General features: G+C 36.7%; 1 protein-coding gene across 2 annotated transcripts in view; it reads left to right on the forward strand.

Moving 5' to 3' along the window:
• BNIP3 (BCL2 interacting protein 3) overlaps positions 1 to 25,316 on the forward strand; it is a 56,545-nt gene extending 31,229 nt beyond the window's left edge. For both annotated transcript variants that reach the window (XM_076133933.1, XM_076133935.1), the window contains exons 2-7: positions 12,283 to 12,418; positions 19,188 to 19,269; positions 19,863 to 19,921; positions 20,673 to 20,775; positions 21,320 to 21,423; positions 22,273 to 25,316. In XM_076133933.1, the coding sequence (XP_075990048.1) occupies positions 12,283 to 12,418; positions 19,188 to 19,269; positions 19,863 to 19,921; positions 20,673 to 20,775; positions 21,320 to 21,423; positions 22,273 to 22,327 (539 nt within the window). In that variant the 3' untranslated portion in view covers positions 22,328 to 25,316. The remainder of the gene's footprint in view (positions 1 to 12,282; positions 12,419 to 19,187; positions 19,270 to 19,862; positions 19,922 to 20,672; positions 20,776 to 21,319; positions 21,424 to 22,272) is intronic.
• The last annotated feature ends 523 nt before the right edge of the window (positions 25,317 to 25,839 follow it).

A 25,839-nucleotide genomic window follows, 5' to 3' on the forward strand; every position in this document is an offset into this window, starting at 1 on the left:
AAAGTGTAGGCGTAACACAAGGGAGTACACTGTATTAAGTATTCAATACTTTGCCTTCTAGTTTCCATGTTTGGTGAACGGATGTATTGCAGCCGGTAGGAAAAGGACATGGCTGTTTTGTGCCTCTTATAAACGTATTGGTTGCTGTTTTTTATTCGCTTCTGCCCACGATTTCTCTAAGAAAGATCGCGTTACTTCCTTTTAGTAGAAGTTGTAGGCGCTCAGTAGCGTTCACTGGTCGTTAACATCTGTGGGTTAAGCAAGTCTTGAAGCGATAATTTCATAGATGGGTGAACGCATGGTGTTATTTAAGCTGAGCAGCTCCGTGCTTCACGGCACGTTAAAAGTCCGTCCCGTAAGCCATATTAAACGCTTGAACTACTTTAACTCTAAGATTTAATGAGGAAGGCTATACGCTATATAACATCACGCTACGGCCAACAGGAGCAGAGTACCAGTAAAAAATGATACAAAAACGGTAATATTATTTCTTATGTGACGCAAGCGAAGTTGCGGGGGTCAGCTAGTTGAGAATATGTATAAATTTAACCCATTAATGTCCCACTGCTGGGCAAGGGTCTCCTGCCGTAATGAGGGAGGGGTAAGGCCTTTAGTCAGTCCTTGAGTTAAGAATATATCCAAGATAATTTTACAATGCGGCTAGCCATCGTTTCCTGTCCACTGAACTGTACGAGACACCCCTGTATGGCTACACACAGGGCTTATATAGGCTTTAAGATGACCGCACAAGCACTCCTGTCTACATAAGAATAGAATACACCGGATAGAAGAAAAGACCATAATGAAATAATCGTTATTTGGTTCATTATGTTTCGATACCTACCGTATAAATGTGTTTTTTTTCTGTCTGTCTGTTACGCCTCAAAACTAAACGCTAGACAGCTTTTTACTAAATTTATCTAGGATTGAGCCGAAGACATGAGTCAATATAGTCTTTTTTAACATCAACTCATGGTAGGTCAAATAGGTAGCAATAATGATCACTTGTTATAACGGTGAAGGAACACATCGAGATGAATGACATGTCTGACAGTTGTTTAACACAGTTCTTGAAGGTATGCAGATCTTCTTAAGGAAATCCAAAACGAGAATAGCCCTGTATAACTACTTTTTTTTATCTAGCCCATTTCTGTGTCCCACTGCTGAGCAAAGGCCTCTCCCCTAAACTTCCAGTCCCCTCGGTCGCTTGCTGCTTCCGGCCAATCTTCCAGGAACGCGTCTATGTCGTCCCGCCATCTACGTTTGGGCCTTCCCCGTTGCCGCCGACCATCTTGTGGCACCCACTTCGTGGCTATATTAGCCCATCTCTCAGGGTGCATCCGGCGAACACGTCTGGCCCAATTCCACTTTAGCCTGGCGGTTAACTACTATTGCTACTGCACAATTTCGTTAACCTTCAAGGGAATCAAACCCGCGCCCTCTCAATCACGCGGTCACCCACGCGTCGTGTACAAACGTTACGTGTACTGATAACAAGTGTCAACGTACGCTGATAACAGTTATGATAAAAACCACTGACTAATTATAGAGATGGTTAATGAGGAAACTGGACGAAAATTGATTACTTGTGTTAACTTATAGATTGAAGAATACGAAACATGTATTAAATACTAGCTATTGAGGAGCTCGTGGCTTAGTTAACAAAAGCCGCACGGATCGATCTCTGAGGTTAAGTCATGCTTGCCGAGGTTGATCTGTGGATGGGTGACCTTATACGTATCGAGTTCCTCCGTGTTTCGGAAGGCACGTAAAATTCCCGGCTGTCATTTTCGAAGATCTTTGACAGTCGTTAACAGTAGTCAGAAGCTTGAAAGTCTGACAACCAGTCTTACCGAAGGGTATCGTGTTATAACCTAGTTAACTGGGGTTGTGGAGGTCAGATAGACAGTCGCTCCATGTAAAACTCTGGTACTCAGCTGCAGCCGGTGAGACTAGAAGCCGACTCCAACATAGCTTGGAAGAAAAGCTAAGCAGAGATATATAGTTCAACGACATAGCAGAGAGGCCTATATGCAAAGTTCGGTCCTTGCATCACAATATAAATACATTAAATACATACAAATATTCCTGTAAGAACACGTTTCTTTCTTCGCCCACTGTCATGGCGTGAGTCATGAAATTCAGTGCGGTTTCACAACGAAAATAAACTCTTTGTCGAAGTACAATGACCACAATTAGCGAGAGTATACTAAGTGTGTTTGTTTGTTTGTATGTTAGAGAGAATTTTAGAAACTATTAATTTTAGACTGATGTTGTTCTGAAGAACACTAATTGCTAGATAGGTACTTAGGTGTTTAGCATTTTCTTTTTGAACAAGTTGTGTAAATTAGCAGCTAAAATATAAATGTATCTTGTTTAAAATTAAATTGTAATTATTAATTCTTGGGCCGAAAATGTTTTAAAATATTGTATTACGTTGAGTAATGTAATGTAATGTATATGTAATAGTAATGTTTTTGATGATAGAGAAGAATGGAATATGCTATTATTTATGATGAAAATGTAAGATTCGTTCTCAGAAGATGATATTAAAAAAATACACATTTTAAAAGCTATAGATAAAATATACATTCTAGGACATGAAAGAGACATTAGCTATTCAATGGGTGATTTTGCGCCAAGGACAATATTTATATCGAGCTATTTCAGCCATTACACGGGTTTAACATTATTAACATACATCTATGCGATTTAAGGGGTGATATCATGTTTTAACGTAAGATAGAGTTTGAGATTGCTCTCTCTTTCTCTCTTCCGTGCTATGAATCCCATATGGTAATGGGTTCAGTCTTAATAATAAAGTTTGAGACTGCATACACAATAATTCATATTATTATTTCCTTTATCTCCTAGTAAACAATATCTAGAATATGATAACTTTGGATACACAAAACAAAACATGTTTTTCTTTCGCCTTAGAAAGGTTATAGCGAAGGTCTAGATAATAATGTTTTGACATAACATTACACCAGATTAAATAATAATAATGACAGCAGAAATGTATGTAAACAATCCTTTTATAAATGCGAAAGTGACTCTGTCTGTCTGTTACTCAATCACGCCTCGAAAAAAGCTCGATATTTGGGTACCTCACGAACTCACTGAAAGAAACCTAATGAACCGTGTACTCATTTGTGTTTCTTGAAGCCAAAGAGATTTTATTACAAGTTCATACATACTATAATGCGAAAAGACTTTTTCCCCGACCTAATATATAAAAAAAAACATCACCGATGTATTCTTTTTACCTATGTCCTAAACTAAAAAACAATTGACTGCCTCTGTGGCGCAGTGGTTTAGGTCGCCACGCCGATACCACTGCAACGGGAGGTCGTGGGTTCGATTCCCACACGGGACAATTATTTGTGCGATCCACAAATAATTGTTTGGGGTCTGGTTGTGCTTTGTGTCCGTTGTTTGTATGTTTGTAAAAGTCCCCGCGACACAAGAGCAATTCTTAGTGCGGGAGTTGTCTTAAAAAAAAAAAAAAAAAAAAAAATTCAAAACTTTGCCGTGAACGTTTCGAGCAAAAGAAATTCTGGAGCGTAAAAAGCGATCCCTATTTCAACCTGCCTAGGTCATATAGGTCTTATTTATACCTATGTAAGCGCTACGTCTAGCCGAAATGACATTGACTTTGAGAGGGCAATGAACTTGTGTAGATATATTGTTTCAGTGCATTTTCTTTGCTGATAAGATGGATAAATTATCTTACTTATTATCGGGGAAGCGGTATTGCAGATGATGGTGCAATTTTAACTATGGTCGTGATGATTTCTTGGGGTATTAAAAGTCCTTTGTGTTTAATCCGGGCTTTAAACTATCTGTGTGATGTATGAGATTAATTCAGTAGTGTAAAGGGATATTTTCTGATATTCCAATGAAGTTGTGTGCAAATAATGAATTGAATTTTTTAGGAGCGTTACTTAAGAATACTCCACACAAAAATAGAACTAGAAAAGAAGTCATTTGTTGCCACAGTAGACTAAACTCATCAGAGGGTGGCAATTTTACAAAAATGGTTGTCATTTTTAAACTACACGAGATAGATTTTTTTTAATTATTTTTTGAGAGCCAACACAACTCGGCCTTGCTCAGGATTTCGTTTTGACGTTGAGTTTTGGGACACGTTGTATATCGTAGATAGAACCTAGAGCCTATAAGTCTATAAGCCATCTCTGCCTACCCCCATAGTACACTCGCTTCATGTTGTTATTGTTTACCACGGTAGCATGAGTCACGATATTTCGCGTGTTCCTCCACTGTTACTCAGTTCAACACTGACTGCTGCTTGTAAACAAGTTTGTAAATATTTACTATGTTATGTTTTTTACATGCATTTTGTATGTTAATCTAGCGGTTTTTGTAAAGTACAATTTTATCCCGTTGATCCTATTTCCGTAGGAATTTTGATCCCATCGATCCCATTGATCCCATTACAAACATTGTCCCTATAGTTACGAAAATATATTCGATTTAGTTTAGTGATTTTAAAAGTTATGCGCGTAGATTTTGGTGACGCATTTTTTATTTTTTTTAGGTATTAAAAAAAATATTTTTTTAATAATATTCTTTGTTTTGACGGAAGAAGACACTAACCCAGTATTGGGACAGTAATGGGTTACATTAATAACTGTACTATTGTTTAACCTATAACAAAAAACGTAGATAGAATCTAGAGCGTCTAAAGCCATCTCTGTCTACCCCCATAGTACACTCGCTTCATGTTGTTATTGTATGTCAAGTTAGTATGAGTCACGATATTTCGCGTGTTCCTCCACGGTTACTCGGCTCAACACTGACTGCTGCTTGTAAACAAGTTTGTCAATATTTACTATGTTATGTGTTTGTGCTGTGATTCTTTATATTTTGTATGTAAAATACGAATTTGTGAGCCGAAGTATGCTCATTTTTTAAATGCGTGATAATTGAATTGTATTAGGAGTGAATATTTTCGAAAATTTACGAAAGGCTTTACGGCTTTACGAACGACGAATCTTTGTTGGAAATAAAACTATTGTATAGCGAAATTACGCCTTAATCGGTTTAGTTGTATCAATTGACTGATTTCAAGTATAATCAATTACTGATCACAAAGTCTAGTGTTAGTTACTCAAAATAGACAAAGTGTTTGATTTTGCAAATTTTTGCTGGAATATATAGAATAGTAGCTTTTTTTTTACATTAGACGGATATTATGAACAGCGAAAAGTGGGTGTATTTCCGATAAATTAAGAAAGTGTAAAGTGAGCTTGAAGTTACAGTGTTTTAGTATCTGCTACTGATGAAACCTTAATTTTTAATTAATCGAAACCAGATGCACTGGTTTAATAATTTATTTCAAACCCAAAAAATATGTTTCAAACCATACTTCAAAGTTGACACTACTATTAATACAAACTTTACTTTCGACCAAATCGATCTTTATCACAAAAACCCTCTAGTAAGGCACCCAAACAAATGATTTATCAGATAATATTAAAAGTCAAGATTAATTGATGATTCACGATTCCTATTATGTTATACGTCTAACATTTAGTATGGAACCGGTTTTGTAATCTCAAACGGTAGTTCGTAGTTCGTTATGTAATGGCTGTGTTTGAGAAGAGTTTAGTTGCTGTGGTTCCGTGAGTATTAGATAGAGCTAATAATTATAATAATGCTTTTTTTAAGCATACATAGTATTCAAAGATAGTCGCTTTCCGCCGTATTCCTATGTATGCTTACATCTTTAAAATACGCAACGGAATTTAATGCGATTTTTTTTATGTGATGATTCAAAGAGGAAGGTTTATTTAAAAAATTGTATTCAAGTTTTTTGTATAATTACTTTTAAAATCGGGCTAAGCCGGGGCGGACCGCTAGTTGTAAAATAAAGTCCGTTCGCCACGTATGTCTGCCTGTCTGTGAGAACAGATTTTCATGCGGTTTCCATCCCCTCATTCCAGGAGGAGTCCTTAGCCCAGTAGTAGTATGGTAATGGGTTTTTTTTTACCAAAAGAGCTTTTTCCGCGATAATTTTAAGTGTATCATTTGTTAATGTTAACTTAGCGTACTAGGCAAAATCGCGGCTGAAAAGTCTGTCTGTCTGTTCGTTACTGCTAAACCGCTGTACCGATGTTAAACTGTACTAAATAAGGATCTCTATAAAACATCCTATTGAACATGTGATATTTATTTATAGTAGAGGCGTTTCTATCACGTGGTTCCCATTTATATTGTAACTAGCTGACCCGCGCAACTTCGCTTGCGTCACATAAGAGAGAATGGGTTATAATTTTGCCCGTTTTTGAAACATTTTTTACCGGTACTCTGCTCCTATCGGTCTTAGCGTGATGATATATAGCCTATAGCCTTCCTCGATAAATGGGTTATCTAACACTGAAAGAATTTTTCAAATCGGACCAGTAGTTCCCGAGATTAGCGTGTTCAAACAAACAAACAAACAAACTCTTCAGCTTTATAATATTAGTATAGATTTGTTTTATTATATAATATTTACATATTACCTACCTACATACATATGTAAATACAGTCGTTTCAAAACATAATTAGAATCGTCTGTGGATAGTATTCTAGAAGAATACTCAGTATACAAATATATTTTGTTCTTCTTATCGTATGGTTAGTGGTCAACCTAGAGTCAAAGTTGTTCAAGCCATCCGAAGGTCCTTTGACGTGGCTTAACGACTGATATCTTAATTGATAACAGCCGGTGCCGACATTTTACGTGCCCTCCGATGCACGGAGACGCCCAATTCAAATACCATTACGCGGATACCCATCTATGTAATGACCGCGCCAAGGTTTGCTTAGCCCACAGATCGTTTACCGACTGGTGAGCACAACTGAATATGGGCGCCTCTAATAACAAAGCAATATCTTGTACTAGCTGACCCGCGCAACTTCGCTTGCATCACATAAGAGAGAATGGGTCAACATTTTCCCCGTTTTTGTAACATTTTTCACCGGTACTCTGCTCCTATTGGTCGTAGCGTGATGATATATAGCCTATAGCCTTCCTCGATAAATGGGCTATCTAACACTGAAAGAATTTTCCTGAGATTAGCGCGTTCAAACAAACAAACTCTTCAGCTTTATAATATTAGTATAGATAGAACTATTTATAGTGTCGTAGTTAGCACATGCAACATCTAGAACAAAACAAACGTCTTCGGTCATGACAATGAACAAGTGTTGAACAATGAGACTGATAACGCAATCTTGTCTCGACCTGCATTGACCCACTGATAACACAAACAGACTGTCTAGATTTATCTTATAATGACGTGTAAGTTAGGACTTGTACATGTTAGTTATCATAAGAGAAAATGGGTTACAATTTTTTTTAACGTTTTTGTAACATTTTCTACTGGTACTCTGCTCCTATTAGTCGTAGCGTGATGTTAGACCGTTATAGCCTTCCTCAATAAATGGGCTATCTAACACTGAAAGAATTTTTCAAATCGGACCAGTAGTTCCTTAGATTAGCGCGTTCAAACAAACTCTTCAGCTTTATAATATTAGTATAGATCTATCAATGAAAAATTACTTTTTAGTGATCGTAGCAAGTGACTATCTTTGGTTTCTTCCTACTCCATATCAAAAGGTTGATATTTCATGTATGAAAAACAACCCTTAAAAATGAAGATTAAGTTACTATTTTCATAAGAGTTTAATACTTTTTACAGAACAATCTATACTGATATTATAAAGCTGAAGAGTTTGTTTGTTTGTTTGCTTGCACAAACAAACAAACTTTGGTTCGAATTGAAAGTTTCTTTTTATGTTGAGTAAATATAACATCACGCTACAGTCATTAGGAGCGGAGTAGCAACGAAAAATGTTACAAAAACGGGGAAAATTTTGACCCATTCTCTTATGTGACGCAAGCGAAGTTGCGCGGGTCAGCTAGTGGGTCATAATTTTCCCCGTTTTTGTAACATTTTCTACTGATACTCTGCTCTTGTTGGTCGTAGCGTGATGTTATATAGCTTATAGCCTTCCGCGATAAATGGGCTATCTAAAACTAGAAGAATTTTTCAAATCGGACTAGTAGTTCCTGAGATTAGCGCGTTCAAACAAACTTTTCAGCTTTATAATATTAGTATAGATCTATCAATGAAAAATTACTTTTTAGTGATCGTAGCAAGTGACGTTCTTTGGTTTCTTCCTATTCCTTATTTCATGGATGAAAAACAACCCTTAAAACGAAGATAAAGTTATTATATTCATAAGAAATTAATACTTCTTACAGAAACAATGAAATGTTCATTTCAATGTCTTAAACACTGTCTGTTATATGACCTGAAGACCTATAGATAATAACTAGACTCTGAAATTATAGCGTAACGTGTGTGCTTCTAGGAGGCATACTGTAGTGTAAAGTTTACTCATTACAACCTAATTATTGATTACACGATGATTAACGCTCGGGCTAATTAATATTAGTTGGTTAGCGAACACAGTAGAGCAGTGATAGCCGAGTGGTATTAGTATTCGTTTTTCACGCAAGTAGTTAAGGGATTCAAACCTAACGCGAACAGCAGTAATAGTTGAATTGTTTAAATATACACCTTTACAACACACCAACCATATTTTTTCCAAGTGATGTGTGTATAAATAATCACTTGTTATAACGATGAAGGAAAACGTGACGAAACCTTGCATGTCTGAGAGTCCACAACCCGCAATTGGCCAGTGTGGTTGACTCAAGGCCTTAACCGGCCCTCTCAATCCGGGAGGAAACCCTTGCCTAGCAGTGTAACATTAATGGGTCAAATTTATTAACGTAGTTCCGGACTTTGGTATATAAGCGAGCAAACTTTAACTCCTTGCTTTATTATAATACTAGATGACCCGCGCAACTTCGTTTGCGTCACATAAGCGAGAATGGGTCAAAATATTCTCCGTTTTTGTAAAAAAGATAAGTACTCTGCTCCTATTGGTCGTAGCGTGATGATATATAGCCTATAGCATTCCTCGATAAACGAGCTATCTAACACTGAAATAAATTTTCAAATAGGACTAATAGTTCCTGAGATTAGCGCGTTCAAACAAACAAACCCTTCAGCGTTATAATATTAGTATACATAGATGTTAGTTTTTAACCAGAGATAAACACGATAAAAACACGTTATCTCAGGAACTACGGGCCTATTTGAAAAATTCTTTCGGTGTTAGATAGTTTATTTATCGAGGAAGGCTATAGGCTATAAATCATCACGCTACGGCCAATAGGAGCAGAGTAGCAATAAAAAATGTTACAAAAACGGGGATAAATTTCACCCATTGTCTCTTATGTGACGCAAGCGAAGTTGCGCGGGTCAGCTAGTATTAGTATAGATGTTAGTTTTTAACCCGTAATAAACACGATAAAACATGTAACATGTCATAAAATCATTGTACAAAAAGGTCACCGACACACAACGATTGTTTGTGCACAATAGATACAGCATATAAACACCTACACTGCTCAGATAATTACCCTGATTGCATCTAAATGTGGCGACCACGTCCGGTAACATTAAAATATCTGTCTGCTTTTATCAACTACATGACGATGATGGGAGCTCATAGCTAAATAACAACTGCACGGTTCGATCTCTCAGGTTAAGTTACGCTTGCAGAGATTGAACTGTGGATAGGTAACAGTGGCGAAGGGTCAGTTTTTACAAAAGGTAAGCCGGAGCTATTAGTCATTGTCTAGGTATAATACCTACATATTATGTACATCGTAAGAATATCGACGTAAAATTCTGCATAATAACAATATGAGAGTATTATGTACATTCGACTACAGTCTCTTATTTCTCTCTCTACAGACTAATAATACATAGGTACCTACTTACCATGCTACCTAATCATGCTTGTTTTGCATTAAGTTAATCTGTCTTCAGTAGTAACACGTAGGTAACACAACAGCACATATTTGAGATAACGTATATCGAACGATTGATGATTGTCTCGCACTGGTTGTTTTATAACATACTATACAAGCAATTTAGAATGTATTCATCAACAATAAAATATCAAACACATTATGGATAAACGCAGAACACTTTAATAGAAATGAGTTTAACCTATAAATCTGACAAAATGAAAATTTACTCGAATAGAAACATGCAAAACAATTACTCTTTAATACACTGATACGTTCACAGTTATGCACAAACATTTAATAAGGAATAATGTTGTAATAAACACAAATATTCTAATTTGTTATAGAGCGCGCGAAAAAACAGTAAACAAACATAACCTAATGTCAAACTGGTGAACAATGTTGGACTCATACTTATATTTCGCCATCTCGCGCTTGCACGCGGCTCGCGCCGCGACAGAAACATGCGTAAGGTCATGCGTCCGCCGCGCCGCAGCGGCGCGAGCGCTGTAGCGCGAGGCAACCCGCTCTTCCTCCGGCTTGCTCGCCACTATGCAGCGCGGTGTAAAGCGCGATCCAAAAGGTCGTAAGCGACATCGCCGCCATAGTTTTTATTGTACGCGATTCCCGATCAGCGCCTACGGTTTATTTCATTATTATTACTTCACGTTGCGTTTTAGCGGAGCGTAATTTTTGAAGGGTAGGCGTTTTCGTACTGTTTCGATTAGATTATTGATTCTAGTTAAAGATTTCGCTTTAAATATTGTTTATTATTAATTAATTGTGTATTATTAGGCAATAGTAAACAATTAATTTAACACTAATATTTAGTCTGTCCAGAAAGGGAAGCCGGTAGGAATCGAGTTGTATGGAGCCTTCGCCACTGATAGGTAACCATATCCTACTAATATTATAAATGCGAAAGTTTGTGAGAATGTATGTATGTACGGATGTTTGTTACACTTTCACGCAAATACTACTGAACCGATTACGATTAAATTTGGTATATAGGGAGCTGAAAATCCAGAATAACTCATAGACTACTTTTTATCCCGGAGTTCCCAAGGGATCGGGATTTACACGGGAAGGGTTTCCACGCGGACGACATCGCGGGCGGCCTCTAGTTATACATATCGAGTTATATCCGTGTTTTGGAAGTAACCGTAAATTGTGGGTCCCGGCAGTCGTTTGCAAAGATCTTTGACAGTCGTTAACAGTAGGAAGCTTGAAAGCCTGACAACCAGTCTTACCGAGGGGTATCGTGTTATATTCCAGGTAACTGTGTTGTGGAGGTCAGATAGACAGTCGCTCTATTTAAAATACTGGTATTCAGCTGCATCCGGTGAGACTGGAAGCCGACTCCAACATAGCTTAGAAGAAAGGCTAAGAAGATATAACACTCAATTTACTTTTAATTTTATTTACTTTACACGAACAAAGTCGCGGTAAAAGTCAGTTTTCTTATAAATCTGTGCCTACATTTAACTAGTAATAGTTAAGTAATTTTCCAGTAGCGAGATTGTGTTGGCTATCAACGGCTGGTGACGTCGATCATACAAGATAATGTTATATACGGGAGATGATCGTTGCGGAAGTGTGGACTGGTTATAATCGGTTATTTCATAACTGCAGAGATTTTAATATACGTGTGGTACAGAGCCGTGTGATTCTCTTACGCATTCGATCTAATTTTTCAGCTTTTTTTTTATTTTTACCGAAATCCTAAAAGTTTTAGCGTCAAAAATTAACAGGCATTAATTAATTTACCCTCATAGACTTCCGATTTTGTATTCTGGCTTCGATTGGTTTAATAAGCTAATTCACCGAAAAACCTTTACAATTTTTACATCGAATTTTGCATCAAAATCTGTTGCGCACTTAAGATCTCAAAATACATAGTTACAGGCAGCGTAACTTTGTTTCTTGACATATCCATGTATTGTATACCCAATTATTTTTTGCTATATTTAAGTCAATTTACACGAAACCTTTTTCTGAGTCATTCTGCCTGTTGTTGAATATTATCACAACAAAACATACTTTTGTGACAGATAACATTTAAGAATGCTTATGTCTGATCCTGTCCATGCTAACCATCGAAATCGATGTAACTATTTTAGCAAACAAACTGAAAAAATAATATTAAAATAGATACAATCAACCCGTTGATAAAGAATTGATAAAGGCTTATTTTAGTTTTGCAAACATTTATCAATTGTGTTGGTTTCATATGAAAAAATAATCGGAAATAGTTCAAATTTCCACTGTCAATGTTACACAAATGATTCAAAGTTACCCAAATTGACCTTCTATAAATTCTGTTGTGATCGTAATTTGATATCTAATTTCACAGTACTAAAGTTTATTATTATTTGTTACAGAATCATGGGTGGAACTAAACTCTGGCGGTGGCCTCGCCGCCGTAGAGAACGAGTACATCCGACTGCTGAGAGAAGCTCAGCGTGAGAGCCGGGACTCCTCCGTGAGACACTCCCGGGCGTCCAGCGTCAAAGGCAGGTCGGTACAGAACTGCTCATGTAGACATAGCCTTACACTACTCCTGCACCTGAGAGAAGACCCCTCCGTGAGACACTCCCGTGTTAAAGGCAGGTCATTACATAATGGGACGCGGAGTATCCGATTGGAGGTACCGCGTCCTGGCCACCTTATGGTGACTGCCTCTGTGGCGCGGTCGGTAGTATATGCGATTGCGGTGCGAGAGGTCTCGGGTTCGAATCCTGGGTCGGGCCAAAAAGTCTTTTCTAAGATTTTCTGTTAAGAATTTCCTAGAGATTGCCCGGAGTTAGGAAGTTGAGGTCAAAGACCTCCGTGCCTCGGAGAGCACGTAAAGCCGTCGGTCCTGCGCCTGATCTCTCATTGGTCGTGTCGGTTATCCGTCCCACCAAACTATGAGAGTGATGGAATGGAGAGTGTACCTGTGTATTGTGCACACACTTGGACACTATAAACAAAGTCCTGCACAGATGGCCAGTTTTAATGAAACTGACCGCCGTAGCCGTATATCGGCTAGGAGGACATTATTATGGTGACTGTAGAAGGAACACCGTCAGGTTTTTAGTCGGTATGCCCACGTTAGCCGGAACGCCTTGCCGGCGGGAGAGCTCGACAGACCCCCGCTTTCCTCCCTGGGGCGGGACGTGCAGCAATGCATTTTCTTGACGCAAAAAAAAAAGGTCGGTACATAATGGCATGTACTCTTTCACCTCCTCTACCAGCCAATGGAGGTCCGAAAATATATTTTACCTCTCTCCTCAGCCAAAGTTTTCAAATATTACTTTTACGTGACATTAACTGACCTGCGCAACTTCGCTTGTGTCACATAAGACAGAATGGGTCAACATTTTTCCACCTTTTTGTAAGATTTTATACTGGTATTCTGCTCCTGTTGGTCGTAGCGTGATGATATATAGCCTATAGCCTTCCTCGATATGTGGGCTATCTAACACTGAAATAATTTTTAAATTCGGATCAGTAGTTTTTGAGATTAGCGCGTTCTAGCAAACAAACTATAATTTTATAACATTAAGTATTGATTGTTCTTGAAAAAATTGTAAACTATATTAAACGTAGCATCGAAGAATGCACCACGTTTCGTACAAACTAGTTGTAAATACGTCGGCTAGACGTTACCGGGACTGGTCGGACCGGTCCTCGCCGGTGTACACTGCACTAAATATAAACACATCTGTCCTTTATGTGGGCTGGGGTAAACGCTTCCTAGGTTATAAAGTGTTTGATGAAATTGATGTTATAACACTATTTTATAGCCGTCGTTCGCGTTCGTTGAAAATAATCGGGGTAAATAATGGCCATTGATGCAAGATTTTCCGGGATAAAAAGTATCCTGGTTGTACTTTGTGTCCGTTGTTTGTATATTTGTAAAAGTCCCCGTGACACAAGAGCAATTCTTAGTACTGGAGTTGTCTTACAAAAAAAGGAAACTTTTTAAATTTTAGCGTTCGGCACGTTCAATGGCCAAGTCGGTTCAGCCTTTATCACAATACTACCTTTATGGCCTGAGGGTTGTCTGAGCTGATTTATGAGCTCTCGGGGTAGGTTTCTGGATCGAGCAACGTGTTATAGAGTATGGTGACGTGCCGGGTATATGGCAACCAATCCTAAAACCCTTCACGTGATGTTATAAACCTTAATAATAGTGATCTGTAGCTCGATTCTCTACTACTATCGACTACCGACAACCGACCTGTCATCGAGAAATTTTGTATGAAAATCTGATCAGCGCCTCTGACGGGGTCGTAGGAAATATTGTGGCAGTACATTCTAAATGTCAAAATTTCGATACTCGACAGTACAGAATCGCGCTACTGTTCGTCACAAGTACCAGGCCGTCATACGATAAAAGAGATGACAAACTGCAATAGTCATAGTAATTGGCAACGAATGCGTACGTCAGCTGTTTCGCAAGCCTCATTATGGCTTCTTGCACAGTAATTAACTTTGCGCTAATCGATATTCCACGCGAGACATGCAATGCTGCGTTAACGATCTGTTTTTTCGTTTAAACACGCGATTTTTATATTTAACCGACTGCTAAAAAGGAAGACATTTTCAATGCGTGTATTTTTGTTTGTTACGTAATTTTTTTTTTCTTGAGGTAATTTGGTGGTTTTTTTTAGGGTTCCGTACCCAAAGGGTCAAACGGGACCCTAATATTAAGACTCCGCTGTCTGTCTGTCTGTCTCCAGGCTGTATCTCATAAGCCGTGATAGTTAGAAAACTGAACCTAGGGGTATGAAAAATAGATGTTGGCCGATTCTCAGACCTACTCAATATGCTCACAAAATTTCATGAGAATCGGTCAAGCCGTTTCGGAGGCGTATGGCAACGAAAACTGTGACGCGAGAATTTTATATATTAGATCTTTAAAAAATAACTTAGCTTCTTCTACATATGTACAATCAGATCATATTTGTCTTATGGTGCTTATAAAGTAAAATGCTACTGGTAGCTTCCGATCGAGATGAAAATTACCTCTTTCAGATTCATTTAAATTAACGGTGCATTTTTTGTTCTGGAATATTTTGCTTTGACGGTTTTTTTTATCTACATATTTTTCATGTGTTATTCTTGTATGTAATGTTATCACTACATAGTATAAAACAAAGTCGCCCATTTTGTCTGTAGTCCCTTCGTATGCATAAAACTTTAAAACTACGCAACGGATTTTGATGCGGTTTTCACTAATAGAAAGAGTATTTTCTCCGACAGGTTTTTATATATAATTGAAATACATTAAAACTATATTAGCTGAGTTATAGCGATTTATGTCCAAGAATTCAGAAAAAAAATCTAATTGAAGATTGCATTTGTGCGTGCGCCGCTTATACCGTTGGATACAAGTAAGAACAATGTATAGCAAAAACATTGGTCTTTATTAGTTCTACAAAAAAGTCCACGATGACATATATCAGGCTTTTTTATTTAAGTCACAAAAACTACTTTTCTGTATTAAAAAAACATTTAATTCGTTGGGTGATGTTTAACTGGTGATATAACCAATAATATATATATCCTTATCAAAATAAGTAAGTTCATCATCACGAGCATTTAATTTAGATTATTTTTGCAGTTTACAGTGTGTTATTTAGACATATAGTTTAGGAGATATCACGATATTAGTATTGCGGCACGGTACGGGCCGGCCGCGGCGGCGGGGGCAGCGTCCCTATAAATAGCGCGTCGGCGGCAGCGGCTCCCCATTAGCACTTTGAAATTGGAAGCGATCGGACGCGTTTATTTATCGCAGCTGTTTGAGAAAAATAAAACGTGCTTTTCAGCGCGACAACAATAATTGTATGATAATAGTAGGTATTGTATTCTAAGGTTAGTATTAAATCGCATTTATTAGTAAGATTAGTTTTTTAAAATACATATAATGCATATAAAATCCATAAAAAAGGTAAAGAAAAAAAAAAATAAAAAAAATAACATGTATATCTACCTACAGGTAGTTTTTAATTGTAGATAGTCTTTAATTTTAAATATATGGGAAACCTTTCTCATCGTTAAAATGAAAATGTATGTATACCTTATATTATATTTCAAAAAATGTAGACAAAGTTAATCTTCTTTTTTTTTTTTTTTTTTTTTTTTTTTCTAAAAATAAATGTAAATAAAAAATAAGTAAAAGTAATAAAATGTAGAATGTAAATAATTTAAAAAGTAAACAAGAAAATAATAGTTAGATGTATATAACAAAAGTAGGTAAGTATATAAAAAAAAATATATAAAAAACGGTACATAAAAAATAAATAATATTAAAAAGTAGGTACTACGACTTTGATCTATACATATTATTATAAGACAAAAAAAAATCTGTACATTACTTAAATATTTTTTCCAAAAACTGATAAGGGGGGCGATCAAAGAAGAGTCACAGAAACCAAAAAACATTTTAATATTTTAAACGCGGTTAAGGGAAAGAGAAGTTATTGTGAATTGAAAATTAGTATCCAATATGTGTTGGTGCGTTGACTGTATTTGTCGAAGTAGCGGGATACACGTAAACGAAGTTGCGCGGGTCAGCTAGTACTAGATATAAGATTACTTGTGGTTTGTTAGCGCCGGCAAAGACGGGGGCATTTCAATGGCTTTTATCATATATCTACTATTTAGTGCGAAGTACTCGTAACCGGCGGTCTTGTATGACAACATGTATGTATGTGAATGAAGCAAGGGAAGCTTGTAAGGATCGTACAAGTGGTGGTTATTGATCTCTGCCTATGCCCGTATAGGAAAATGGCGTGATATTATGTATGTATGTATGTATGTAGTAACTTTACTCAGGGTATTATAAGTTTGCGGACGACGTCATAATCAAAATAATCATAGTAATGTGACAATGTGTAGTGAGCGAGAGACTCCGATATAATCAAATCATTATCCCCTGGTTTCTGAGGTACATTTAGCGATAGTTTATCTATTCAATAGCGTTTAAACTCATATAAAAAAACGCTATTCAATAGATAAACTACCGCTAAATGTATTCAGAAACCAGGCATGATTCATTTAAGTCAAATGTAGATACTTATGATAGTCGTTACAATTACTCAATCTACCACTAGCTCGGAAAGTGTAGAGCCTTATGAGAAGAGCTAGCAACAAGCTGATGGCCACTAAACAACTATAAAATAATATGACGTAGTTCGCACGTTTGTAATGAACCGGGTACTCAAACAAGACACACATTTTTATGACAAAAACAAATATATTAAAGAAATTCCACGCTTGTTAAAATAAATTGAAGACTTCAACAGTAATTGTTGTAATTAAGACAAGAAGATAAAGAAATTAATTGTTTTTATATCAATTTAAACGAATAAAACTAGCTTCTGCTCGCGCTGCCGTCCGGGTGGAAATATTACCTAGGACCTAGGTAAAAAGTATTATATTTGTACAGTAAGATACTAGATACTTACTTATCTGGTTGCACTCACAGTAAATGTGTCACAGTAAATCAGTGGGTTAAGCAACCATAACACGGACATTCTGTAGATGGGTAGCCGCACAGTAGTATTTGAGCTGAACGTTTCCGTGCTTCACGTGGGGCCCCGTTGTTGTCAACTAAGCTAACAGTTATGCCTAAGAATTTCGCCTAAATTACTTTGAGACTTAGTTGACCACTAAACATGCGATTGTGTACACCTACACTTACTAGTACCGAGTAGAAGAAGACATATAAAACAAACTAGCTGACCCGCACAACTTCGCTTGCGTGACATAAGAGAGAATGGGTCAAAATGTTCCCCGTTTTTGTAACATTTTTTATTGCTACTCTGCTCCTATTAGAAGTAGCGTGATGATATAATAGCCTATAGCCTTCCTTGGTAAATGGACTATCTAACACTGAAATAATTATTCAAATCGGACCAGTAGTTCCTGAGATTAGCGCGTTCAAACAAACAAACTCTTCAGCTTTATAATATTAGTATAGATTGAAAAAGGTTAATGTTAAACGCGTTTATCAGTACTTCATATAAATTTTCTCGATCGGTTAATAAATCGAGATCGGTAAATAGCATCTTAGATCACAAACTGCGTGCTATTTTCATGTAAAAAAGTACAGTAATAAAAGAGTAACAAACATCTATTCCCCACAATCGTCTGCAATAAAAAGTGTGTAATTAATTGTTTTTTTATCTCTTATATTGACCAACGACGCAGTGGCAATTTAGACAACTCAAGGTCTAAGAATATTGCGTTTTATTTAAAAACTAGTTGCTGTGTAAACGAAATTTTTATTTTTATTGTTGAAACTCACACACGGTCGTCTGGATTACAAACTAAGTTAATTTGTACAGTAACTTAATAACTGATAAACATACATGATATTTTTTCATGACAAAATGCAAAGACCAAAGAACCCTCACGGCAACGTAAAAGTTATGAAAAATAAAAGGTGAAAGATTTTCTGTCGTGTTTACTGACTCGCGAAACTTTGCTTGCGTCACATTTGAGAATGGGCAAAAATTTTCCCCGTTTTTGTAACATTTTTCACTGGTACTCTGCTCCTGTTAGTAGTAGCGTGATGATATATTTCCTCGATAAATGGACCATTTAACACTGAAATAATTTTTCCAATCGGACTAGTAGTTCCTGAGATTATCGGGTTCAAACAAACGAACAAACTCTTTAGCTTTATAATATTAGTATAGATTGGACGTTATTCTAACAAAGTACCATCAGTACCAAGAAGTATCGTTTCTCGTCCACACATTAACCTACTTAACAAACAGATGGTATAGTCATTGTTTTATCTTTATCTCAGTGACCTTGCTATAACTACTAACTAAACGGCACCTAGTATTAGGACAATATATGTACCACCTACATATTATGATAATGTGTCTGTAATGTCTTGTCTGTCTGGCACGAAAGTGTAGCTAAATTATGAGTATATGTAAATTAGAGCAGTGGTTAAGGTAACCATGACCCACGACATATGTGGTAGCACCTTATGTCGTGGGTTCGATTCCCATACGAAACAATTATTTGTGCGATCCGTGTTTCCGCGACATTAGACTTATTCGGAAATTGCCTTTTAAAAGAGGAAAAAATTACAAAAACATTTTTTAAAACAATCTCTGATCAGACCTTAAGCATTTTTAAATTAGATCAGCTAAAACATCGTATATTGTTCCTCCAAACTATTTTTTATTTTCTTCCCAGGTGTTTTTATGCTGAATCTTTTTCATTATTTCTTAATTAAACATGTAATTAATTAACTTGTTCTTTCACATTCCAGCCCGAAGTCTCCCCCGAACAGTCCGAACCTGGAGCCGTCCACTGAAGACGAGCTGAAGGGCGTCTACATCAACTGCTGGAGAGTGAGTATACCACATTTTATAATTAAGTTCGAAGGTAATAGGATCCTGGCCCCATTTTACATGGAAAAAAAGAAATTCCAACGCTTGCCTTTATATAAATAATAAAATAAATAATTAAACCCAGTAAAAAAGCAGTGATAGCCGAGTGGTTTAAGTTGGCACCTCCCACGCAAGTGATCGCAGGTTCGAACCCGAGGCAACATACCATTGACTTTTAGAAGTTATGTGTGTATTAGAAATAATTATCGCTTGTTCCAACGGTGAAGGAAAACATCGTGATGCAAACTTGCATGCCTGAGATTTCTTTAGAACAGTTCTTGGAGTTATGCAGAGTTCCCAACCCGCAATTGGCCACGTTGTGGACTCAAGGCCTAACACCTACCTCACTACAGGACCTTTGCCCAGCAGTGGGACATTAATGGGTTAAATTTAGTTTTACTTTTAGAGCAGTCGCACCCATGCAAATGGTTAAATATTCGAATACAAGAAGAACTAATTGTATTATGTTTTAACGAAAAAGGTACTGTAACCTCGCATACGTTCAGTAGTTTAAAATGGTTATACCTACTAATTGAAACTGTGTGGTGTTTCAGGATGACTCCAACGACTGGGTGTGGGAGTGGAGCAGTAGACCTGACCAGCTGCCGCCCAAGTGAGTACAACATTTTTTAATAATACTATGATGTTAGTGACTGTCACTGTGGTCTAGGAATTGGTATGTACTCGGGTTCGGCACCCGGGTCGGGCAAATTTATATAAATTTTTTTTTTTGATAGCAGCTCAGACTTTGGTGAGGATATGACATTTTTAGTCCCATGAGACCTTCTATTACAGAGTTTGGTAAGGCTTTCGGTGCATGACAAAATTTATAATCTATATAAATTAAATTAATCACCTAAATGTACGCGCATAACTTTTGTACAACGAAACTAAATTGCATAATTATTTTCTTAATATGTTTGTAACTGTCGGGACAAGGTTTCTATGGACCAAAATTCCCATCATCATCAACGGGATAAAATGTTATACCCGGACGAAGTCAGGCCACTCTGTTAGTTTATAATAAAGTTGTTAATGGTAAATGGCGATTCGGGTATAACAAATGTGATGTTATATATAAGGTCGGGGAAAAAGTCTTTTCGCGTTATAGTATGTATGAACTTGTAATAAAATCTCTTTGGCTTCAAGAATCACAAATGAGTACACGGTTCATTAGGTTTCTTTCAGTGAGCTCGTGAGGTACCCAAATATCGAGCTTTTTTGTGTAGAGAAAATATTTTATTACAAGTTCATACATACTATAATGCGAAAATACTTTTTCCCCGACCTAATGTGTATGTCAGTCTTCTCTTATCGTATATAATTCTCGTTTGCGTTACTTATTTGTATATTGTGTTACATAGGGACTGGAGGTTCAAGCACCCGCAGAGTGCTCGCGGCCCCCCCTCCGCCACCTCCTCCATCGAGGTGCTGGAGCAGCAGCTGGCACCGCCTGTCATGCAACAGGTGATTTATTTAATTAACCTATGTTTTTAATTATAACAATCACCTTTTTCCTATTTTAACTACCAGATCTAAGGGTTCCGTACCCAAACGGGACCCTATAACTCGTATTAACTGTTATAGTTAGAAAGCTGAAATTTTCACAAATGATGTATTTCCGTTGCTGCTATAACAAAAAATACAAAAACAAAAAAAAAATACCCCATAAACGTGCTATTTTCGTAATTTTTTGGTACGGAACCCTTGGCGCGCGAGCCCGACTCGCAGTTGGCCAGTTTTTTTATAATTATAATACTATCCACCTATATGTATAATGTATATATTTTGCGTTGTGATTTCCTAGATTTGCTCAAAATAAGTACAATTTTATTTTTCTTCTTTATTTTTTCTTACTTCCTTTAGTAAGTGGATAGATATGGCTTTGAAAATGGTAGTTATACTATAGAACATGTAATAATAAATATGTATTGCTATGGATATGACTTTGAAAACGGCCATTATTCTCCTGTTATTAAATTCCTAATAATAAATGTGTATTGTATTACAGAGTCACTGTCTGTCAGTCCGTCGCACGTGTCTGTTCAGTCGCGGCGCCATCGCCGCCGTGCTGCTCACTAACGTCGTGTCGCTGCTGCTCGGCGCCGGCATCGGGTGAGCAACAGCATACAATAACCATATTACCTAGTTAAAACACAGACATACTATAATTACAGTCCTTCCTAACTAGTTTAATAATAGTTTGTTATGAGAATTCGAGAGCAGTGACTGTGATAGCCGAGTGGAGAGCAGTGATAGCCGAGTGGTATAAGTTGACACCTCCCACGCCAGTGGTCGCAGGCTCGAACCCGAGGCAATACACCAATGACTTTTCGAAGTTATGTGTGTATTAGAAATAATTATCACATGCTCCAACGGTGAAGGAAAACATCGTGAGGAAACCTTGCATGCCTAAAATTTGTTTAAAACATTTATTGAGGGCATGCAAAGTCCCCCAACCCGCACGTGGCCAGCGTGGTGGACTCAAGGCCTAACCCCTCCCCCATTACGGGAGGAGACCCATGCCCAGCAGTGGGACATTAATGGGTTAAATTTATTATTTTATTTATATGAAAATTCTGTCCTAAGTCAGTCATCCACGCGGTCGAAGTCGCGACTCGCGGGTAAGAGCTAGTAAGGTCAACTTGGGTAACTTTGAATCATTCAGGTAACTTTGACAGTGGGAATTTGAACTAGTTTCCATTATTTTTTCATATGAAACCAACACAATTGATAAAAGTTTGCAAAACTAATATAAACCTTTATTATTTATCCTACTAATAGCGAATATAAATAGTTAAAATTAGTTTCAATTTGCAATTTTATCTTTATCTTTACATTTTACTATATAAGCTTTTAAAAGTAGGCTTATGAAAATATCAAGCCTAACCCCTCCCTTATTCCAGGAGGAGTCATTGCCCATTTACGAAGACAAATGTATTAATTTTCTATGTGTTGTTACAGTATGTGGCTGAGCAAGCGCGGCATGTTGCCGCCCAGACTGATCGTGCTCAACTAGTAAGACTGAATGTGCACATAATAATGCGGTTTTATATACAACTGGGATTAGAACCTGCACCCAAGCGGTCAACTACCTGCCTCACAACTGAACTTGATACAATGCATTGAGCAGTCTACTAACATACAGCTGGATGCGAACCTAGGACTAAGCAGTCAAGAACTTGCTGTAGAAGTAGAGAGATTCGAACCTGCACCGTCTGCGGTCAGCTACCTGCCTCACAGGTGTATTCTTAGGAATAAACGGTCAACAACCTATCAAGCAGCCGTTGAGAATCGAACTTGAACCTCTTCAGTCAACAATCTAGCGAGCAAGACTCGAATCTGTATCCTCTACGGTCAGCTACCTATGGTATAGATGTTGAAACTATCATTTTGAGCTCTGTAGTAGAGTACCCTATATACAGCTGTCGGGACTCAAACCTGCACCCGATGCGGTCAGTCATCTTCGATTTCCACAATAAAGAAGCTTTACTGGCGTTCGAACCTAAATGCTGTCGCTCATGCCTGAACCGGGACTCGAATCTGCGCCTCTACAGTCGACTACCTACAAGTATAGCTCGCAAAGCTCGAATTTTGTGTCGTACAGTAATTGCGACATTTGAACCTAAGTCTTTACGGTCGGCTACCTTTAATTTCGCTGTTGGGATTCGAACTGGTGACTCTGCAGTCCAAAAATACAACTAGTGAGCGTCGACAGGCAATATCTAAAATTAAAAGGCTAGTTTTCGTGTTATCTCCTAGTAAAAGTCTTATCAAAATCGACCCAGCTATTTCGAGTTCTTTATTACTTAAGTTATATATAAAACCGCATCATTTCACATAAATATGTACGTGTTAGTTTTAGTAAAGTAAAATTTGTTGATATTATACAAAAAAAACAAAGTTAAGCACCCCTTAGTAAGGATAGTAAAATGATGGGTGATCGCCTTTTTGTCAGTAATAGTATTTTGGTAGAATAACTTAGTAGAGAGTGTTGTATGCAAGGTTCGCGGCTGGAGGTATACAACATTCAGAATGTATAACATCAGTGACTCGACTTATACAGCTGACGGTGACCTGTTTGATACAGATACTTTATTTTGGAAATACAAATAATTATTGATTATTATCTAGTTCTTAGCTTGAAAGTCTGACAACCAGTCTTACCGAAGGGTATCGTGTTATAACCCAGGTAACTGTGTTGTGGAGGTCAGATAGACAGTCGCTTCATGTAAAATACTGGTATCCAGCTGCATCCGGTGAGACTGGAAGCCGACTCCAACATAGTTTGGAAAAAAGGCTAAGCCGATATATATCTAGTTAAATCGACTTTGCCAAGACTCTCTACTAAGTTGCCGGACTATTAATTGTTTAGAAAGTCAAGCAAACTTCATCTAGGTATAGAAAAGGATGGGTGATCGTACTCTTTTTGTATAACATCAACAAACAATGACTGTCTTTGAATGCGGAAAAGAATTTTTAAAATAAAAATAAAAATTTTGTAGCGATTAGGTACAATTTTTATAACAATTTCTTACATTTCGAAAAATAGAAACGATTTTTGGTACAATTTTAAAAGTTTAGAAAACTGTGTTAAACAACTGTCAGACATGTCATTCATCACGATGTTTTCCTTCACCGTTATAACAAGTGATCATTATTTATAATATACACATCACTTGGACAAGTCATTGGTGTGTTGCCTCGGGTTCGAACCGTCGACCACTTGCGTGGGATATACCAACTTATACCACTCGGCTATCAGCTATTTTAAATTAAAATTGTACCAAAAGTTTATATTAATTACGTCAATATTTTTGTATCTCGCTATTTTAAGGACACATACATACATATAAGTAGTTTAGAAAATGATAGATATTTTTAATTATTTCCAAAATGGGTGACTATGGGACCCGAGATTTAGATTTTTTTTGTTACTTTTTACAAATTCGTGCTTTGATTTTTACAAACATACAAATAACTAGCGGTCCAGATTAAACCAGGTTAATCTGAACGATTTATACACTGAAACATTTTGTAAACAACACTCTATCTGTATGTGAAAACCTTATGAAAATATGTTCAGTAAATCTGAGTTTATCGTGAACAGACAAACCCGGCGAGGGGACTTCATGTCGTCTTCAGTGGTTACTATTGAGCTCGGGAGTAGTGGATTCGAATCCCACATGTAGCGAAAAAATGTTCGGTGTATCATTTGTTTCGTGCCTAGTTGTACATTGTGTCCGTTGTTTGTATGTTTGTAAAAACATAGCATAGAAAATCATACTCATGTATGAGATTTTTTTTTAATTTTCAGATAGATAAGTTTTAATTTTTGTCCGCCTCGTGATTTTAAAAGAAGTAATGAAAAATATCTATGGTTTTTGTTCATTTTTTAGTTTTTATTCGTATTATGAAGTAACTATAATACAAAATTACTTTGCCACTGCAAAAAAAACATTGTCGGATTATAAAAACCTATTTATTTTTAAAAGTGTTGCCATAATGTTAAAAAAGCTTTTTATTTCGTAATTTGACAATGGCAATAGTAATTTTTTAATTATTATTATGAAAAAGTGTTTAGTTTTTAAAGTATAATATTTTCTGTTAGATATTGCGGCTAGTTTATCGTTTTCTTTTAATTGTATACAAATGGGTACAGCAATTTTGGAAACACACTTTGATTCCTGATTTAGACAAAAATGTATCCAGGTTTTTTAAGTGTATTCAATTTTAATATTGCTGTACCCATTTTGTTGAAACAAAATTATTTAAGAACTTACTGTGATGGTAAATTGAAAAAAATATTGCAAAAAAATATAATATCAAGTAGTTGCTTTTAGCTTCTAATGTATCGCGTTTGTTCGGGCATCTTCGGCTGTCTTCGGCTCTCCGAGAGTTCCCGAACTTTTTGAATTTACTATCGCAATTGTAAATATATATGTTGTGTCATTTTTAATCATTAAATGTAAGTGCTTAAAATATAAGGATATGCATTTTTATTAAAATATTGTTTTATTTTTATCACCCCTGTATAACTGTTCCTTATTGTAGTACACCCTGTATACCAAGAAACCAAGTAGTAAATTGTAGCATTTCTCAGCAAGCTTTAGTTTACCTAAAGAAAGACTTGCAATCGCAACAGTATCACTTAGCAAATACTAAACAGATTTTCATATGGTTTACATCAAAATGTAGACTGATTCATGAAAAATATAGAATGAAAATTTTACAAATAATACCTAATCAACACTGAAGGGTTGACCTGGACGCACAATACGGGAGTTTATCATGGCAGTTATGGTTCTAGCTTCTAACCTAAATACGACGGGTAACTAATAAATTAAAACTTAGAAATTGAAAAGGCTACATACAGCTTCATCTTAATTATTTATATATCAACTGAAGCATTTAGAGGGTAGCACGAGTATGACACTTAAATAGGTGTAGACCAGTTGCTATAAAATAATTTGAATGATATTTGTACTTCGTACTTAACTGTAATTGATAATAAAGCCAGTTTATTGCACT

This window comes from Anticarsia gemmatalis, chromosome 30 (assembly GCF_050436995.1).
Source record: "Anticarsia gemmatalis isolate Benzon Research Colony breed Stoneville strain chromosome 30, ilAntGemm2 primary, whole genome shotgun sequence".
NCBI lineage: Eukaryota > Metazoa > Arthropoda > Insecta > Lepidoptera > Erebidae > Anticarsia > Anticarsia gemmatalis.